Raw genomic sequence first — 18,948 nt, 5'->3', positions numbered from 1 at the left:
AAAGCAGCACAGGGGTAAAACCAAGGCAAACAATATGCAACATGCAACTAGAAAATCCAGGAAATCCCAAAACCATGCTCGTTAACAAGGATGTGATTGTGGCTCCCCAGCTTTTCACGTAAGTGAAAACAAATGTAGTAAAAAACATATAAGCATATAGATGAACTCTAAGCAGTGTTCATTTTAGAACCAGAATTAAATTTTTTTTTCTCTGAAAGATATGTAGCTAATACATTGTAATTTAGGAGTCCAAAATTTGGTCTTCTGCTTGCTAAACATCAACTTATAAAACAAGACTTTGGGGTTTTTTTTTACATTCCTCCATTTACTGAAGTCATCTGAAAATAAAGTCACATGTTTAACAAGTGTTGGCGACCAACTTTTAATAATACATATTTAATTTTCAGAAACATATGCTAACCATCAACAACATGATCAGGGTTCCATCACCCCAGATGTTATTTCATTGGTACATTATATCAATATTTACAAAGGCTTTCAAATTCAACAACACAAAACAAAACTGCTTAATTTTTAAAACTACAATGCTTTAAAAAAATGTAAACAGTTCATTTTTACATTATTGTAAAAAAGAAGATTCACTCCTTAATGCGGCTTAATTTTTTTTAAGTGAGCAAAGCCTGGTGCTCATGGATAAAGAATGAAAAGAATTCTTTACATAGAAACATTGTGCTCCAGTGTGGCAAAAAAAAAAAAAAATTATATATACATATACAAAGAAAAGAACCTTAAGTCCACAATTTAGATCACACACACAAAAAAAATTGTCCCCAAATTGAGAAATTTATAAAAACCATTTACACATGGTTGTTGACCTACTGAAAACCTATATAACATTTTCAAAACAATAACTCAGTCAAAAGATACCACTTTTCTTAAAAATGAAATTTTGTGCAAAAGAAATTATTTAAGCTAGAAACAAGTTTCCCCACCCCCAATAAGAGGCCAAAAGAGCCACTGAAATAATTTAACTCTGTTAGATTTAGTGCATGTAACCAAAAGGCACACACATGTGACTAATATATTATATATCATGCATAGACCTGTGCATGTTCACAATTATATAACAAAAAACACAAACATAACAAAACATAAAGCCTAATGTTTGACAATGTTATTCTAGCTACATTTCTTTCTATTCTATCAGTCCAGGGTTTACTAGATCATTAACATTGCCCTTCAAAAAATATATTATATTTGAACAACTTCCAATGAAAATTTTAAAAAAGGATGTTAGCCTGAAACACTATCATATTTTTCAGTTCTGATACATATAGAAACTTGCTGATATGTTTATTTTAAATGTCATTTCAAATTAAGATACATTTTTCCTTTTGTTAATAAACACTTTGATTGCTCCAGTGAAGTCAGCAGAGAGGAGAACTTCTGCGTTATCTGTCTTCATAATACCTTAAAAGCATAAAAAAAAGGTTTTAGTTGATTTAAATGAGTATAAAGCCTGCTACCACACCTGTCATATATGCCTGTGACCCTCCACGTCTGGGGCGGAAGAACCTCCCCTTACCTTTTCAGTCCCTCTTTCCCACCTTGCTCCTGTAATCCTTTCATCCTCTCATACCTCTCCTCTCTGAGGCTCACTGCCACTTACCTTGTCTTAGCTGGTCTCTTCCTGGCATAGGGAGATTACAGTCCCTTGGAGCCTGGATGTCTAGATTCACTTGCAGGCAGCCAAGCCCTCCTAAATTGTCTAATTTCCTCATTTCATGACAAGAGGCTAGCTTGTTATTCAGCCCCAGGATTGGAGTGTTGACAGGATGGACTCAGCTGGGCAAGTCTTCTCTTAACAGTGTTCACTAATGAGGTTAGCAATAAGCTTACTGCACAGCGGACATACTGAAACTGCCAGGAAATGAAGTACACACGATTGCTCTATGAATGCTGACAGCACCTTTCACCTTTCCAGTCCACATACTGAAGAGCCCTGTAGCTACGAAGGGCAAAAATGCTTACCTCTTACATTTGCTGGTAACAGCATTTAATGAACAAAATTCAGTGTTAACTATTATGCATAGGCAAAAACTGTAGATTTAAGGACTGATTAGTAAGGAAGAAAATAGTCCAAACTTTAACTGGAGAGTTGTATACAGGATGAGTTAGACAAAATGGTTTCTCTTAGATTTGCTAAAAAACATATCCTAAGCCTCTGAACATTCCTAAATACCCTTTCTGTACATCTCAAAGCAGTGCTAAGGAACAGCAGTAGCAGCAAAAAACCGAGGGATATCAGAAAGGCTAGAGAAGAAAATAATTCGTCACATATATATAAAAATGCTTTCTAAGATACAATAATAAGAAAGGTGTCTATTAATGTCAGGCATTTTGCCATGTACTTTACATATGTTATCTTGAATTCTTATCACTTTTTTGTGTTTTCAGCTGTATCTTCTTTAAATTTTTTCATTTTTGGTTTTTAAGGGCTGCACCTGCAGCATATGGAGGTTCCCAGGCTAGGGGTCAAATTGGAGCTAGAGTTGCCAGCCTACACCACAACTCACAGCAATGCCAGATCCTTAACCCACTGAGCAAGGCCAGGGATCGAACCTGTGTCCTCATGGATGATAGTCAGATTTGTTAACCGCTGAGCCATGACAGGAACTCCTGTATCTTTTTTTTAAATTGAAGTGTAGTTGATTTACAATATTGTGTATAGCAGTTCAAACAGTTTCAGGTATACAGCAAAGTGACTTGGTTATACACATATATATGTATATATCTATATTTTTATTTTTTTTCCATTATAGTTTATTATAAGGAATATAGTTCCCTGTGCTATAGTAAATTCTGTTGTTTACCTATTTCATATATCATACTGCGCATCTGTTAATCCCATACTCGCAATTTCCCCTTCCCACTTCCCCTTTGGCAACCATAAGTTAATTTTCTACGTCTGTAAATTTGTTTGTCTTGTAAGTTCACTTGTACTATTTTTTAGATTCTACATATGTGATCTCGTATGATATTTGTCTTTCTCTGACTTACTTCACTTAGTATGATAATCACTAGGTCCACCTATGTTTCTGTAAATGCATTATTTCATTTTTTATGGCTGAGTAATGTTCTAGTGTGTGTGTGTGTGTGTGTGTGTGTGTGTGTGTGTGTGTGTATCAGTGCATATGCATGTATCTTTTTGAATTATAGTTTTGTCTGGATATATGGCCAGGAGTAGGCTTGCTGGATCATATGGCAGTTCTACATTTAGTTTTCTGAGGAAAATACTTTGAGAAACATCCTTTGTGCACTGTATCATTATTGTGGCTTTATTAACTCTTTGCAAGGCCTGGTTTAGTCTCTAAAGTGAGAAAACATATTTAATAAACTATCTGGCAGTTGATTTTATTAATACAAACTTGTTTTCATTGACAACTGGTCCAAAGTTACATGGTTTTACCTTACTCTTAAGAATTAACAGGGACCGTTTTTTTTTATATAATTGGCACTCAATATCACTTGACGGTTTCTTTTCACTTCCTAATCTGAGCATTTTACATAACTGGAAGTACTATTCATTCTCAAAGAATATGCTACAGGGAGTTCCTGTCGTGACTCAGTGGTTAATGAATCTGACTAGGAACCATGAGGTTGCAGGTGCAATCCCTGGCCTCACTCAGTGGGTTAAGGATCCAGCATTACCATGAGCTGTGGTGTAGGTCGCAGACGTGGCTCGGATTCCCGTGTTGCTGTGGCTCTGGCCTAGGCCGGCAGCTACAGCTCCAATTAGACCCCTAGCCTGGGAACCTCCATGTGCCATGCGTGTAGCCCTAGAAAAGACCAAAAAAAAAAAAAAAAGCATACGCTGCAAAGGGCAAGAAATTACAGGCTTGTAAATACCTATCTATGAGAAGCTGTAAATTTGTGGCAAGTAGAACAGAACACTGCTTTCTTTTGGTTTAATTCACTTATTTAGCAAATGTTTATATAGCATCTACTATATGCAGACAAGCACTGTGCTAGGCACTGGTAGTATGACAACAAATAAAACACATACAGATTATAGTGTAGTAGAAGAGACAGACAATAAATTTTGTATATGTTTAAGTCTTGTTTGCAATTCTCAGAAAGAACAGTTATCCATTAAAAAAAATGACAAACTTTCAAAATTTTCATTCTTCAATTCCCAGGTGAATTTAAAAGAAGTAGAACTTGTAAGAACTATGTTACTGAAATGTTCAGAAATGCACATCTGACAACCATTATGTTACAAACAAGAAATATTCTTCATACTCATGAAAACCTCTTCATATTCATGAATACCCACAGGTCAATGAAGCTACTAAATGCTAATAGAAAAAATGTAGGAGAAATAAAATGTGAGTACATACCAGAGGGCATGGTATCTAAAACCTCAGCATCTTCACCTTTATCATTCCCTTCTGATTTTTCAGATTGCATATCCAAAGACAACATTAAACTTGGGTTTGGAGCAAAGATGGCTGATGTGACAACTGCATTATGGGCTGGGAAAAAAAATTTACTTCAGGATAACTAATAAATTTGATTCTAAACATCAAGACAAAAATACATAAAAAATAATAGTGTACATTATATGCAAATATCTTTAAAAACATATAAGCAACTAAGAACTATCAAAAACCCAAAAATACTTCCCAAAAAACCCCAAACTACATATAAGTTCCGAGATTCCATGATGACTTCTCAAATTTTAGACAAGTTCCTCCTCAGTACGGAAAAACCAAACAAAACTAATACAAAGCAAAAGTAGTTAAATTGTCAAACTGTTTCTCTGAAATAATCCCTAAACAAATTTACTTACAGTACATCTCCATTTTAACTTTACTCACTTATAAGGCACACAAAAGTAGCCACTTACTTACCTTTAATACCTTCCCAAAAGTCATTACGATCCCTCCTGACTGAAGTAAACTTGCTTAGGTCATGGTAAGTACTCCAGATATAAACATACTTATCTTCTGAGCCACTAACGAGGTAACTAAAATCATGGCTAAATTTAGGGAAGAAAGAAAAAAAGTCAAATTGTAAGGTTTTTTAGGTTTCCCTCTATCAGAGCTTCCTGGCTTAAAACGCCTATGAAAACATCAAACAGAACTTGTTGAAATATAGACTCTTAGTCTCACTCCAGAGGTTTTGAATGTATAGGTTTGACATAGGGGGCCAGAGGCATTAGTATTTCCATCAAACCTCTAGGTAAATGCTGCTGGGTTAACACACACTGGCAGGAATGCCTACTTAACAGATAAAAGAGAGAACTGGAATATGTTACCAATTAAATTATTGGGTAATTTAAGAAGAAAAGATGGAGTTCCCCTCGTGGCACAGTGGTTAGCGAATCCGATTGGGAACCATGGGGTTGCGGGTTCGATCCCTGCCCTTGCTCAGTGGGTTGGGGATCTGGCGTTGCCATGAGCTGTGGTGTAGGTCGCAGATGCGGCTCGGATCCCGCGTTGCTGTGGCTCTGGTGTAGGCCGGTGGCTACAGCTCCGATTGGACCCCTAGCCTGGGAACCTCCATATGCTGCCGGAGTGGCCCAAGAAATGGCAAAAAGACAACAACAACACCAACAACAACAACAAAAAGAGAACTGGTAAGAAAAGGGCTGAAAGAGGGCTATAAAGGGAGAAGAGGTAGGTATTTCATTCAGGAGAGCCTGAAAATCCTAAATTAAGAATTCATATAACAAATATGTTAAGGTATAAACAGAGAATACTGTACTTTAGGGTGTCAAAATGCTTTATTAGCTTCTGTATCTAAAGGGATCAAGACCATGGATGCGGTGGGGGAAGGGAGTAAATTCCTTTTAGAAAGCTTACATAAAAGTACAAAAGCACAAATGCTGGAGCTGGGAGTCTTCTAAACCTGGCTCTGCAACTACCAGTGTAGTGTGACTTTAGGCAAATTACTTAATTTTCTCCGTCTCGGTTTCTTCACTTGGAGAGTAGGGGCAATTCGAACTCTATCAAACAAGTGGCTACACTAAGTACCGCATGACTGATAATATGAGATACCAGCTGTAAACATGCAAAGGAATTAACAATACCATATAAACATAAGGCATAGATCAACAGAAAAATGGGAGTAGGGGAGAAATGTTCTGATCTCTTTCCGGAATTTCTCATTGCCAACTTACCTGAAACTTGCTTTGATCTGGCTGCTGCTGTTGACATACCCCTTATACTTCATGGACAGTGACAAATCTCTAAGATCATATAGTCTGATTCTGGAGTCATTTGAGGTTACCAGTATCTAAAAACAAATGAAAGGAAAAGCTAAAAATACCATCTTTTAATCTGTGTTAAGGTATAACCAAAAAAGGGTATTACACACACAGAGAATATATCTCAAAACTAGAAAAGCAGTATTCCATAGAAAAGGAAATATATTCTTAGCCAAGATATAAAGAACTTACTTTCAGGAGTCTATATATAGTGTGAAGAGAGATGGTTTTGAATACTTAGTACCTTATTTTCTCCAGGTAAAGGCTCAATGCCAGTAATTTTTCTTCCGACCTTGTTACGCCCTCTGGTAGATCGGACATGTATTTGTGTGTGGTATTTCAAATGCTAAAAAGTCACAATTTAAAAAGATCAGAATTAGAAAGAACCTCAAAGATCATCTGAGCCAACTCACAGACAGACGTGGTATTATTTACCCCAGTTTACAGATAAGGCAGTTAAAGCCCAGAGAGGATACACCAACTTATCCCACACTGCAGAAGTGTTTTACTAAGTACGTAACTTATACAAGATATTCCTTTACCTCTGTATCATAGAAAATACACCTGCCATCATATGTTCCAATCACTGCATATTTGCCATTCTGACAGAAATTTGCAGCTGTGATCAATTTTGTTTGACCATCTACTTCATTCCACAAAGCCACTTTTTTGTCAGGTATGTTCCAAAGGCGGAGTTTTCCATCCAATGACCCACTTAGAAAATACCTGTCATCCTAAAATGTGACAAAAGAGAAAGCTTTCATTTTACCACATGAAGAAAAACTCATGAGCAAATCAATACATTGTCCATTAGAAATAATGTTAAAATATGTAGATTTCATTTAAAAAGTATTTATAAAGTAAGCAATATTTCATTCACTAAAAATAACAACTAGAAACTTCACTATTCATTTTGGAGAAATGATAGTCTAATCACTTTATCATATCCTTAAACTGCTTTTCCCAAGTTATAGACATTAATAGATAATGTGTTGGAGTGTAGGTTGTGTGATCAAATAAGTTTGAGAAATTCTGGGTTACTGAAAGTTAAACAGGATTCTCAATTAACATGCATTCTGATTCTCTAAAAGGTGATAAAGTAGGTAGCATTTTTCAACTTATTCAACCACTGAACTTTTGTAGGGAGTTGGCAGAGGGCCAGGAAGGAACATCTAGCAGGGCTAGCACATTCAAGGAACAGGCTTCAGGAAACTATCCTATAATGGTACATTTGCCCAGACACTCCTTGGGATACATGCAACTTCTGGATAAAAGAGTAGCTAATGCCAGTTAGCCCACAGAATCAGTCAATTTTTGGAACTCTGACACCCTGTCAGCAAAGAATCACTTCACCATTTAAATTCTTCAATCAAGTTCTCAATCTCAAACCAGGGGTTCTCAGCAGATGGCAATTTGGCCTCACAGGAGACATCTAGCAACATCTGGAGACATTATTTTTTTTTTGGCTGTGCCCTCAGTATGTGGAAGTTCCTGGGCCAGGGATTAAACCCGAGCCACAGCAGTGACAACACCGGATCCTCAACCTACTAGGCCACCAAGTAACTCCTGGAGACATTTTTGATTGTTACCATTTAGAGGGTGGGGTGCTATGACATCTAGTGAGTAGAAGCCAGGAATGCTGCTAAACATCCTATAATGCACAGGACAGCCTTTCCTCCTTCTATGACAAAGAATTATCCAACCCCAAATGCCAATAGTGCTAAGGTTGAAAAACCCTGCTCTAAGCTAAACTAGGCCTATCATGAAGCTGCTCTAATTTTTGGTAACATAAGAATTAAAGATAAAATAAAATAACTGGAATGCCAAAACAAGAAACAGATTTTCTTCTCCACTCAAGGTTATTATTCTTATCCACCTCTAAAGCCTGTCAAGGATAACTTACACAGAATGGGCATTCTTATGGCTATGGTATAGAAGGCCTGATTCAATGTCTATCAGTAGAAGTGCAGAACAAGTCAAATACTTCATCTAGGTCTTAGAATTTAGAATTTTATTTACATACATACATATACGTGCATATGTGTATACATGTGTCTATCTCTATTTGGCTATTTTTTTTTTATAACTCTGCTTCCTTCTTTCCAGGTAACATTATTTGATAGACACATATTTTGGAGGAAAATGTCAACATCACGCCATTCTTCCCTAACTCTTCTCAAAACCTCTCTACAGCAGCAGAATTTTTAGAAATAATACTTCTCAGTTTCCAAAATAAAACCAAATGAAAGTACAGAAAAAATACTGACTAAACAGAAACCTTAATAATAAAGTACTACATAGATAACTATTACCACCTAAGACCCCTCTCTTTCCACCTTGATACATTATAGTCAAAACAGAGGGGGAGGGAAGGGTTTTGTTCATAGGTGCTGATAGCAGTAAATCCATCCTTTTGTTGCCTCCTTAGCTGACAGGATGTGGGTATTATTGAGAAATAAGCCTTCAAAGGTTGATGGTCAAAACTGATATGATATCAACATAGATTAAGCATTTTTAATTATAAAAAGTTCTTAATCAAGTCTTCTCTAAGGGTTCAGAATTATTACTGCCCATGTTATAAGCCTGCCCAGGGAGGGAATTCATATTGAGAGAAAAGTCATTCTTCTCACTCAATATGGGGAAAGAAAGAAAAAAATGTGAATATAACTGAAAGTTTGCATGAAAAAGACAATGGGTATTAAACATATAGAGATGAGGACATGATTGGAAATGTAATCATGCACCAATGTAGGAGAGGGAAAGTCAACCAGGATCAGCTCAAGCTCTCCAATTATTTCAACCTGGCTAGTGAAGCCACACCAACACATGACATCCCTCGTGCTTACAGCTGCAAAGAACTAAAACTAATCTAGCCTTATGTACTTGGTGGCTCTATTCTATAGGGTATTATAAGATAGGTCTAGATTCCATGATGGTAGATTTTTCTCCTTTCATATGGTTGAAATCATATGAAATACTTTCTTTCTAGAGTAAAGACATTAACTGTTTTTCTACATTGAAAATGAGTAAGAAAGAATCTCAAGATGAACAATGTTTCCAGACATTAAATAGGAATTCAGTATATCTTTTTTTTTTGGTCTTTTTGTCTTTTTAGGGCCACACCCGAGGCATATGGAGGTTCCCAGGCTACGGGTCTAATTGGAGCTGTAGCTGCCAGCCTACACCAGAGCCACAGCAACACAGGATTTGAGCCGCGTCTACAACCTACACCACAGCTCATGGCAATGCTGGATCCTTAACCCACTGAGCGAGGCCAGGAATCTAACCCGTGTCCTCGTGGATGCTAGTTGGGTTCGCTAGCTGCTGAGCCACGACGGGAACTCCAGAATTCAGTATATCTTGTAAGGAATTTTGGTTTTTGCCTCTTTCAATATTTTCTTTTTTGTCTCCTTCCTGACCTTCCTATGACAATTCCTACTTATAATGCTTCCCTTTCTCATTTATCCACCTCTGCCTGTTCTTCTTCTACCATCTCTCCTCTTTAATAGGGTATTTTCTTAGTTTATACCCTGCATGTCTTATTAAAGATTTGGGATGACTTTTCACCACTGCATTTAGGCTATAATATTTCCAGCCCTTCTAATGCAGATTAGCAGAATACATATTCCCTTTCTCATTTTTAAAGCAAAATGAAAGAGTAAAGTTGCTCTTAACTATGTGGCTATTGATAATTTTTTTTCCTGTCATCCAATTACGCTCCAGAGAAAACTGGGTTCCCTCACCTTCCTCACAGTGTAACAAAAAAATGTGTAAATAATTACTTACTCTTGGATGGAAAGCTATGGCAGTGACAAAATCTATATGCTGAAAACAGCAAAGGCATTCTCTTCTGGAAATGTGCCATAATCTGACTGTTTTATCCATGGAAGAAGAAAGCAGAAAGTAGTTCTATGGAGAAATTGACATTGATTATTTTATCACCATATGAAAAAAAATTACTTACACCACAAAAGTGAACTTTTGGTTATATACCTCAATAATTTTGTCATTATTACTGCTATATGCAGCATCAGAAAGCACAAATGATTATCCAATTCACTTGTACAATCCCATTTTTTCCCAAACAGATAATTTCTCTGATTCTAAGACTTTTTCACATTACCTATTCTGAAATCAGGATGAATCTTATGACTTTTGTTGAAAGAAATCTGCCAGGCACCAGTAGAGAACTAAGGTGTGCTTTAGTTGTTAAAGCCTGCATATACTGGAACCTAGCTATGAATATAAGTCATCTATTCGTTTGATTGTCATTTTGGTTCAGTTATTTTCACATTGATAATACTGGTGAATTTTAACTCACATGGATTCTCTGTCACTTAAAATGCCTTCAAAAAGATTACCCTATGATGTAGCATGGAAATGAAAAGTTACTGTGCATCTGTCATACCCTAGGCAAGAAAATTAGAGAACAGAATTGGTCAAATCTCTTAGAATACATCATAGAATTTTCAAAGCTAGAAGAGGGTAGTGTAACTGTTTTAGGCATTGTGGTGGCCCATCACCCAGAAATCAAACATCTATCTGTCAAAAGCTTCTAGCTGGCAAAAGCTCTTTTATTTCTAAATACAATCTATTTAAAGGGAGAACTGAGTTATACTGAATGAGAAAACTGAAATGGGATCCTAGTATTCCCTGGTATGCATAAAGGTGCTAAACAAATTGGAATAATAATGACATTTACTGAGTATTTACTTTGTGCTAAACATTGTTCTTAGCACTATACAGCAACCTTATGAGGTAGGTACATTATTATTATTATTATTTTTGGCTGCGCCTGAGGCAGGTAGAAATTCCCGGGTCAGGGACTAAACCCAGGCCACAGCAGCAACCCAAGCTGCTGCAGTGACAATGCCAAACAGATCCTTAACCTGCTGTGCCACAAGGGAACTCGAGGTAGGTATACTATTATCCCCTTTCACAAATGAGAACATTGAGTAGAGAGGTTAAATAATTTGTCTAAGACTACACAGCTTGTCAGGGGGAGAGCTGGGGTTCAAACTTGGGTAGTCTGGCCCTAGGTCCAGGCTTAACTACCACATTATTCTGCACAGTGCTTAAGTAGAACGCATGTTATGAAAAACAAGAAAGTCTAATAAGCACAATTTGGATATGTTATTGTACTGCTACATAAATGCTATTTGTGCCAGTTTTTAAAGTATACATTTTATGTGGTATACCTGTTTTTAAACAGATGGTGTATCTTACAATCAAAAAACAGAATTTTGAAAAGTAACAAAAAGAAAAAATCTAAAAACCCAAAAGAGTTAAACTATAAAAATAAAACCAAAACAGAAAAAAAAAAACGGAATTTTGAAAGATTTACAATAACTTTTGAAACATCTAGTAACAATTCTTTTTATTTTCAAGATATACTCAGTCCCAGAAAAGTTTTGAAGAGTATGTGTGGTTTGCTTTTTTCCTGTTGATTAATAATAACAAGGCATATAAAAATTAAATCAATAGTCGGCTGTTCATTAAAACTGACTTTATTCACTTCATGCAACGGTCCATTGCTTTAAGCATATGAAAGCACTATGAAGACATCCATGAAAGCTGCTAAAGACATGTTAAGATTTGTTCTATTATGCCAGCGGTTTCTGTTCAATAAATACCTAATAAGTGAAATTAAATAGTTTTCTTGAGCTAAGCATGCTCCTGGGAGTCAAAAAAATTAGATTCAGATCTAAGTGCTATCCAAAACTAGTTTTGTGATCTTGGACAGGTCAGAGGCTCAGTCTTCTAATCTACAAAATGAAATATCTACTTCACAGGGTTGTTATTTTAAGAATTAATAAAGTAATTCTGTTACCTGGCACAAAACAAGTCTTCGACAGACAGAAACCCCCCTATAAATACCAACTCTGCTAGATACTGAAGATAAACAACAGTAAAGTCAGATCTGACCCCTACTCTTTTTTTTTTTTTTTTTTTGCTTTTTAGGGGTGCACCTGTGGCATATGGAAGTTCCCAAGCTAGGGGTCAAATCGGAGCTACAGCTGCCGGCCCACACCATAGCCACAGCAACCCTGGATCCGAGCGTCTGTGACCTACACCACAGCTCAGGGCATCGCCGGATCCTTAACCCACCGAGGGAGGCCAGGGATCGAACTTGCATCCTCACGGATCCTAGTCGGGTTCATTAACCACTGAGCCATAAAAGGAACTCCCTCTGGAGTTCCCGTCGTGGTGCAGTGGTTAACGAATCCGACTAGGAACCATGAGGTTGCGGGTTCGGTCCCTGCCCTCGCTCAGTGGGTTAACGATCCGGCGTTGCCGTGAGCTGTGATATAGGTCGCAGACGCGGCTCGGATCCCGCGTTGCTGTGGCTCTGGCGTAGGCCGGTGGCTACAGCTCCGATTCAACCCCTAGCCTGGGAACCTCCATATGCCGCGGGAGCGGCCCAAGAAATAGCAACAACAACAACAACAACAACAAAGACAAAAGACAAAAAAAAAAAAAAAAAGGAACTCCCTCTGATCCCTACTCGAGGGGCTTAGAATCTTGTTGCCAATATGTATCTAGAAATATACATAAATAGTTCAGTAAAAAAGAAAGTTTAAGAAAAGAGCACACAGGAGTTCCCACTGTGGCTTAGGGGGTTAAGAATCCGACTAGTATCCATGAGAATGCAGGTTCGATCCCTGGCCTCATACGCCACAGCCATAGCAATCCCTGGTCTGAGCTGAGTCTTGACCTACACCACAGCTTGAGGCAGTGCCATCAGATCCTTAACCCACTGAGCAAGGCCAGGGACTGAACCCACATCCTCATGGATACTAGTCAGGTTTATTTCTGCTGAGCCACAACAGGAACTCCAGATTAAGGACACTTTAGATTTCCCTTTTGTGACAACCCAGATTTCACACATGGTTGAGAAGGAGTTTAAATACACAACTGGGGCTCAGTTTAAAACCAGACTACCAGGTGAGGTCCCAGCTTGTTCCAGGAGGTTAGAGAAAGACATTATGACAGATGGGTTATGAAATGCATCCAAAACAGCACATATACATAACACATATACATAAGCACGTAACAGCACATATATAGCTCTACACAAATATGATAGGAACAACAATTAAAAAATGGAGTGGTTCAAAGCTGGAGTTCAGGGGAAGTCTGACTTGCCAATATGTACCAGTGATATTGTGATACATTAGGTTCTCCTGACACAGTTAAAACATATGGGCACCACCAGTATCCCTACTGGTATTTCGTTAACTAAGATGACTCTTCTCAATTTAAGGCTTTTTTGTTGTTGTTGTTGTTGTTGCTATTTCTTGGGCCGCTCCCGCGGCATATGGAGGTTCCCAGGCTAGGGGTTGAATCGGAGCTGTAGCCACCGGCCTACGCCAGAGCCACAGCAACGTGGGATCCGAGCCGGTCTACAACCTACACCACAGCTCACGGCAACGCCGGATCCTTAACCCACTGAGCAAGGGCAGGGACCGAACCCACAACCTCATGGTTCCTAGTCGGATTCGTTAACCACTGCGCCACGACGCCACGACGGGAACTCCCTCAATTTAAGGTTTTTAAATATTACTTCCCCCCAGGTGAAATTTTTTTTTCTTTTTTCTTTTTCTTTTCTTTTCTTTTTCTTTTTTTTTTTTTTGCTGCAGGTGTGGCCCTAAAAAGAAAAGAAAGAAAAGAAAAAAGAAAAAAAGTACAAATATATAGACAGATCCAGATAGAAACTGTAAAGTAACCTAAACGTTTTCTCATTAGCCTAATCTGATGCTTCTCTTTTTTAACCTTAATTAATTTTTAACTCCCACGAAGTGTACACGAACATTCAAACATCTGACGGTGTGACAGTCATACAAATAAAATATTTGTTTTATCCTAAAATAGTTACACAGGATTAATACACAGTTCAAGTAAGATTTCTTACTTTAGACCATGAAAGATCAAGGAGATCAGCCGTATGTCCTTTATATTTGCAAAATGGCCTTTGTCGAAATGGTGCATTTTTATCATCTGGGTCTTCATCAGCTCCACTACATACCTGTTTAAACATGAAAACAAATGTTAAAACTAGAAAAACAAAAGCTTCAGACTTTTCCCATCCCATTTGTTCTCCCATCATTTTGTATGATGCTTGACTGAAATCTTGATCTACCAAAAGCTGACTCCCCTTTATGCTGCATCTACTACTTATCACTTCCTCACCTCCTTTTCCTAATAAACCAGGATCATCCCTGAAGACACTTTCACAATCTTTCCCTCCCTAACAGAGTCCTTTTAAGAGCATCTGTTCCTTTAGGAGAGGTGGAAGCAGCACTAGGGTGGGGGTGGGGGTGGGGGTGATCACGATTGGTCTAAGCTCATTAAGATAAACTCGTTCCCCTTTGCAATGATGACTAGTTTAGGCATGTGCTATAATTTTCATCAATCAACATGAGGCAATTCCGTTTAGAGCATGGGGAGACAGAGGAGCCTTCTAGAAAGATTTCCTCACTATTAAAAAGGACTGTACAAGGTGATCTTCCTCTTTCCTGCCTCTGAACATTGTTGTCTGCATGTAACACCTAAGATAGCAGTAGCCGTCTTACTACTATGAGAGGAACAAACCCAAGAGAACAAGAGATGAAGAGCAACCAAGCAGGAGGATGGTAGGCCCTTGTGTCCCTGATGATCCTTCTGAGCTGTGAATTAAGCAACCCTGGAGCCGCCTTACCTCCAGACTTGCTTCCTCATTGTTTAAGCCATTTTCAGTTGGATTTGTTAGTTGAAGTCAAAAGCATCCCGACAGGTAGGTAGAAAATAATGCCATACACGTGTGCCGTGCATTTAGTTGACAACATGCTTTTGTATTCAGTATCTGAATGAATTCTAACAACTCTATGAGGCAGGTAACATCAAGGATGAAGAAATTAAGGGGAAAAAATTGAGGCTCAAAGAGGTCAAAATAACATATTAGAGGTCACACAGCTACCTGGAAACAGCAGAAGCAATGCAAAAATACAAGTCATCTAACTAAGTTCAGAGGCTGTTCCTCAATGTTTTAGAGAAATGTTGCATGAGCAAAAATATGGAGTGTTAGCTAAGCCTTATGTATTTAAGGAAGGGTAGGCAGGAAGATGAGAATAGAGAAAAACGTATGTGGAAATATAGTAGGGGATTAGATTTAGAGTAGAAAGATACTTTGAGACCAGGTCATGAAGAGCCTCGGATTTGTGGCCTAAAACTTCAGATATTCTAAGGTGATAGAGAGCCAACACAAATTTCTGAAAAGGAAAAATAACACATCTGACAGGTGCTTTAGAAAGAGAATGCTGGGCAATAATGTAAAAGATGGTTTAGAAATAGAGTGAGGACAGGAAGGGCAGTCAGTTAACGTAGGAATAATGAGTGCTTGAATAGGACTGTGGTCGTGGGGATTAATAAAAACTACCACTGCTATCTGTCTACAGGTTCACAGTTTATAAAACATTTTCACATCTACTGTGGAGGTAGACCAGCAACACAGATGCCCTGACCTAATCTTAGATGACTATAGAGCTCCTTCCCCTAATTTTACTGCCAGATTAGTGAGCACTGCTGGAAGACAGAAAACCAAACAGGCTTCTTGCCCTGTTACATAAAATTCAAATTTCTGTTTGATAATCATTTTCATTTTATTAATTCCTTAGCATATTTCCTCTAACAGTGATTCCAGATCTTTTTTTTCTCTTAAACATCCCTCTTCTTTTCCTTGTACTCTACACTATTTCAAAATACTTAAATAATGTATTTTTGATTATACGGTAATACATGCTCAGTACATACAATTCAGAAAACATAGGAAGTAGGAAAACTAAAATTAAAACCACCTATAATCTACTAAAATTTTGACCATCTTCAATCTTTCTTTTTTTAAAAGCATAATTGAAATCATATTGTACATATGACTCAGTATCTTCCTTTTTATTTTACATGAACACTTTCTGTATCTCACTCTCTGGAAACACTTACTAGCTGCATATGGATACACCATAATCTAATCATTTCCAATTTACTGGTCATTTAGAATTTCCAATGTTTTGCTAAATATTAAATAGCAATTCAGTGAACATCCTAGAACATGAATCTTTATCCCTATTTTATTACTTGTTTATCCTAATATAAGGGGGAAAGGCTTAAACTGGAGTCTTTTATAGTATCTTCTGTTGTTTGTCTTAAAATCAGGCAAGTTTACTAACAAAAATTTTAGCAACATAGGTAAGTATAAAGAATCAAATAAAAATGACCTAAAACCCTACTACCATAACTACTAGCTATAATTTAGTGTTTTTCCTTTAGGTTTTTAAATCTATAAATATTAATAGGTATTTTTAGTCAAAATTAGGATAATATATCTAATTTTTCATTCTGTTTTTTTTCAATTAGTATTTCACTTAGAATGTTTTTAATGTCATTAAAGAGTCTTTGAAAAGAACTTAAGGACTGCAAAGTATTCTACTGTATGGATTATACGACAGCTTTTATTTTTCAACTATTAAAAATTTAGTTTGTTCAATTTTTAGCTGTTGTGAGAATACTAATATGAAAATCATTTTACTTACATCTTTGGGTATATACGATTATTTCTTTATGACAGATTTTTAAAGGTAGAATTATCAAGTGAAACATTATATCTTTTATCTATATCTGTACTTCTGTATCTGAATAGATAATCTATATGTAGACAGATACATCTCTATATAAATACAATATGTATATAAAACTTTATTGTGAACATTTCTAATATAGACAGAAGTAGACAGAATAATATAATAAATAGTATAATGAACTGTATGCATCCTTAATTTTTTCTTTTCTCGGCTGCCTGGTGGCAAAGGGGTTCCCTGGCCAGAGATCAGATCCCAGCTGCAGTTGCAAACTACACAGCAGCTACAGCAACGTTAGATCCTTTAACCCACTGTGCTGGGTCAGGGATTGAACCTGTGGTGGTGCTGCAGAGACACTGCCTATCCCACTGCACCACAGAGGGAACTCCACATCTTATCACCTGCTTTAATGACTATCAACATTTTACTCACCTTGTTTTATCAATCCTCCCACTTTTATGCATTTGCTTCTTTTTGCTGACGCATTTAAAGGAAGATCTAAATACCATTGATTTTATCAGTAAATATTCTATGTGACTCTCTAATATCTCTTTTAAATACAGCTACAATTATATTATCATACCTAAGAAAATTCCACTTGTACCGTCTAATATCAAATCCATATTCAAATATCCTGATTATCTAAAAATGTTTTAAAGTTGGACTGCTTTGAATTGTAAGCCTTTTAATCTTTCTTTCTTTCTTTCTTTCAGCTGCAACCACATGTGCAAGTACCTGGGCCAGGAATTGAAGCTGTGCCGCAGCAGTGACGTGAGCTGCTGCAGTGACAATGCCAGACCCTTAATCTGCTGAGCCACTAGGGAACTCTGCCTTTTGATACTTCTTAACACTTACTATATACCAGATATTGTATTGGTTACCTGAAATATTCAAAATAAATATTTCATATCTGCTTACAATCTCTTTTCAGTATTTAAAAGCCAGAATGAGGAGTTCCCATTGTGGTTCAGCAGTAACAAATCCGACTGTATCCATAAAAACCAGAATGAGCCTTTTAAAATAAGTCAGATTATGTCATCCTCTGTTCAAAAACCCTCCACTGGCTTGGTTCTCAGAGCAAAAGCCAAAGTCTTTGCAGTGGTCTACACATTATAAATGCCCCATCTACACCTCTGGGACTTCATTTTCTACTACCCTTCCCTTTGCTCACTGGCTCCACCTATCCAGGCTTCGATGCTATTTCTTTTTTCTTTCTTTCTTTCTTTCTTTTTTTTTTTTTTTTTTTGCTTTTTAGGGCCACACCCATGGCATAATGGAAGTCCCCAGGCTAGGGGTTGAATTGGAGCTATAGCTGGCGGGCTACGTCATAGCCACAGCAACATGGGATCTAAGCCACATCTGTGACCTACACCACTGCTTGCAGCAACACCGGATCCTTGACCCACTGAGCAAGGCCAGGGATCAAACCTGCATCTTCAAGGATACTAGTCCGATTCATTTCTGCTGCACCACAAGGGGAACTCCCCTCAATGCTATTTCTTGAACATACCAGGACTTACTCTGGTTTACTGCAGTTTCACTTGCTGTTTCCTCTACTGGGAATGTTGTTTTTCCTCCAGATGATTCCTTCCTTCACCACCTTCAAATTGTTCTCAGATGACATCTTAGTGAAGCTTTCCTGTCTATCTTATTTACCTCCTGTTATCCCATTTTATCTGCTTTATTTTTCTCCATGAAATTTATCACTTTTAATATAACATTTACTTATTCTGTTTCTGTCTCCCATCACTAGAATAAGCTTCATAACAATAGATTTTTTTTTTGTTTCTTTTATTCACTACTATATTCCCAACTTCTAGAATAGTGAATTCATGGAATCTACAAAGGGTCTGACCATTTCTGCTGTGCTGGGGACAACCAAGCACCTCAGAACATAAGGTTTACAAAGGGGAAGGGTAGGAAATAACAATGAGAGCTGAAGTCAGGCTGACTTCTGAAAGACTGAGTCATCTAAGAAATTTAGACTTAATTCTATAGGGGGAAAAAAAAAAACCAAAGGGAGCACTTAAACAGGAGAGCAACATGATCAGATTTGCTTTATGGGAAAGTAATTCTGCTGGCAGTGTAGATGAAAGACTGGAATCT

General features: G+C 37.4%; 1 protein-coding gene across 1 annotated transcript in view; it reads right to left on the bottom strand.

Moving 5' to 3' along the window:
• Positions 1-357: 357 nt before the first annotated feature.
• The window catches only part of WDR44 (WD repeat domain 44), a 71,719-nt gene continuing 53,128 nt past the window's right edge, over positions 358-18,948 (bottom strand). The window contains exons 13-20 of the mRNA XM_047764470.1: positions 14,145-14,258; positions 10,019-10,141; positions 6,775-6,966; positions 6,477-6,578; positions 6,146-6,261; positions 4,875-5,002; positions 4,362-4,496; positions 358-1,431 (exon numbers count right to left, since the gene is read on the bottom strand). Coding sequence (XP_047620426.1) covers positions 1,337-1,431; positions 4,362-4,496; positions 4,875-5,002; positions 6,146-6,261; positions 6,477-6,578; positions 6,775-6,966; positions 10,019-10,141; positions 14,145-14,258 — 1,005 coding nt within the window. The 3' untranslated portion in view covers positions 358-1,336. The remainder of the gene's footprint in view (positions 1,432-4,361; positions 4,497-4,874; positions 5,003-6,145; positions 6,262-6,476; positions 6,579-6,774; positions 6,967-10,018; positions 10,142-14,144; positions 14,259-18,948) is intronic.

The sequence above is a fragment of the Phacochoerus africanus genome, chromosome X, assembly GCF_016906955.1.
Source record: "Phacochoerus africanus isolate WHEZ1 chromosome X, ROS_Pafr_v1, whole genome shotgun sequence".
NCBI lineage: Eukaryota > Metazoa > Chordata > Mammalia > Artiodactyla > Suidae > Phacochoerus > Phacochoerus africanus.
The sequence above is the reverse complement of the archived record's forward strand: the minus strand, read 5'-3'. Positions and strand labels throughout refer to the sequence as shown.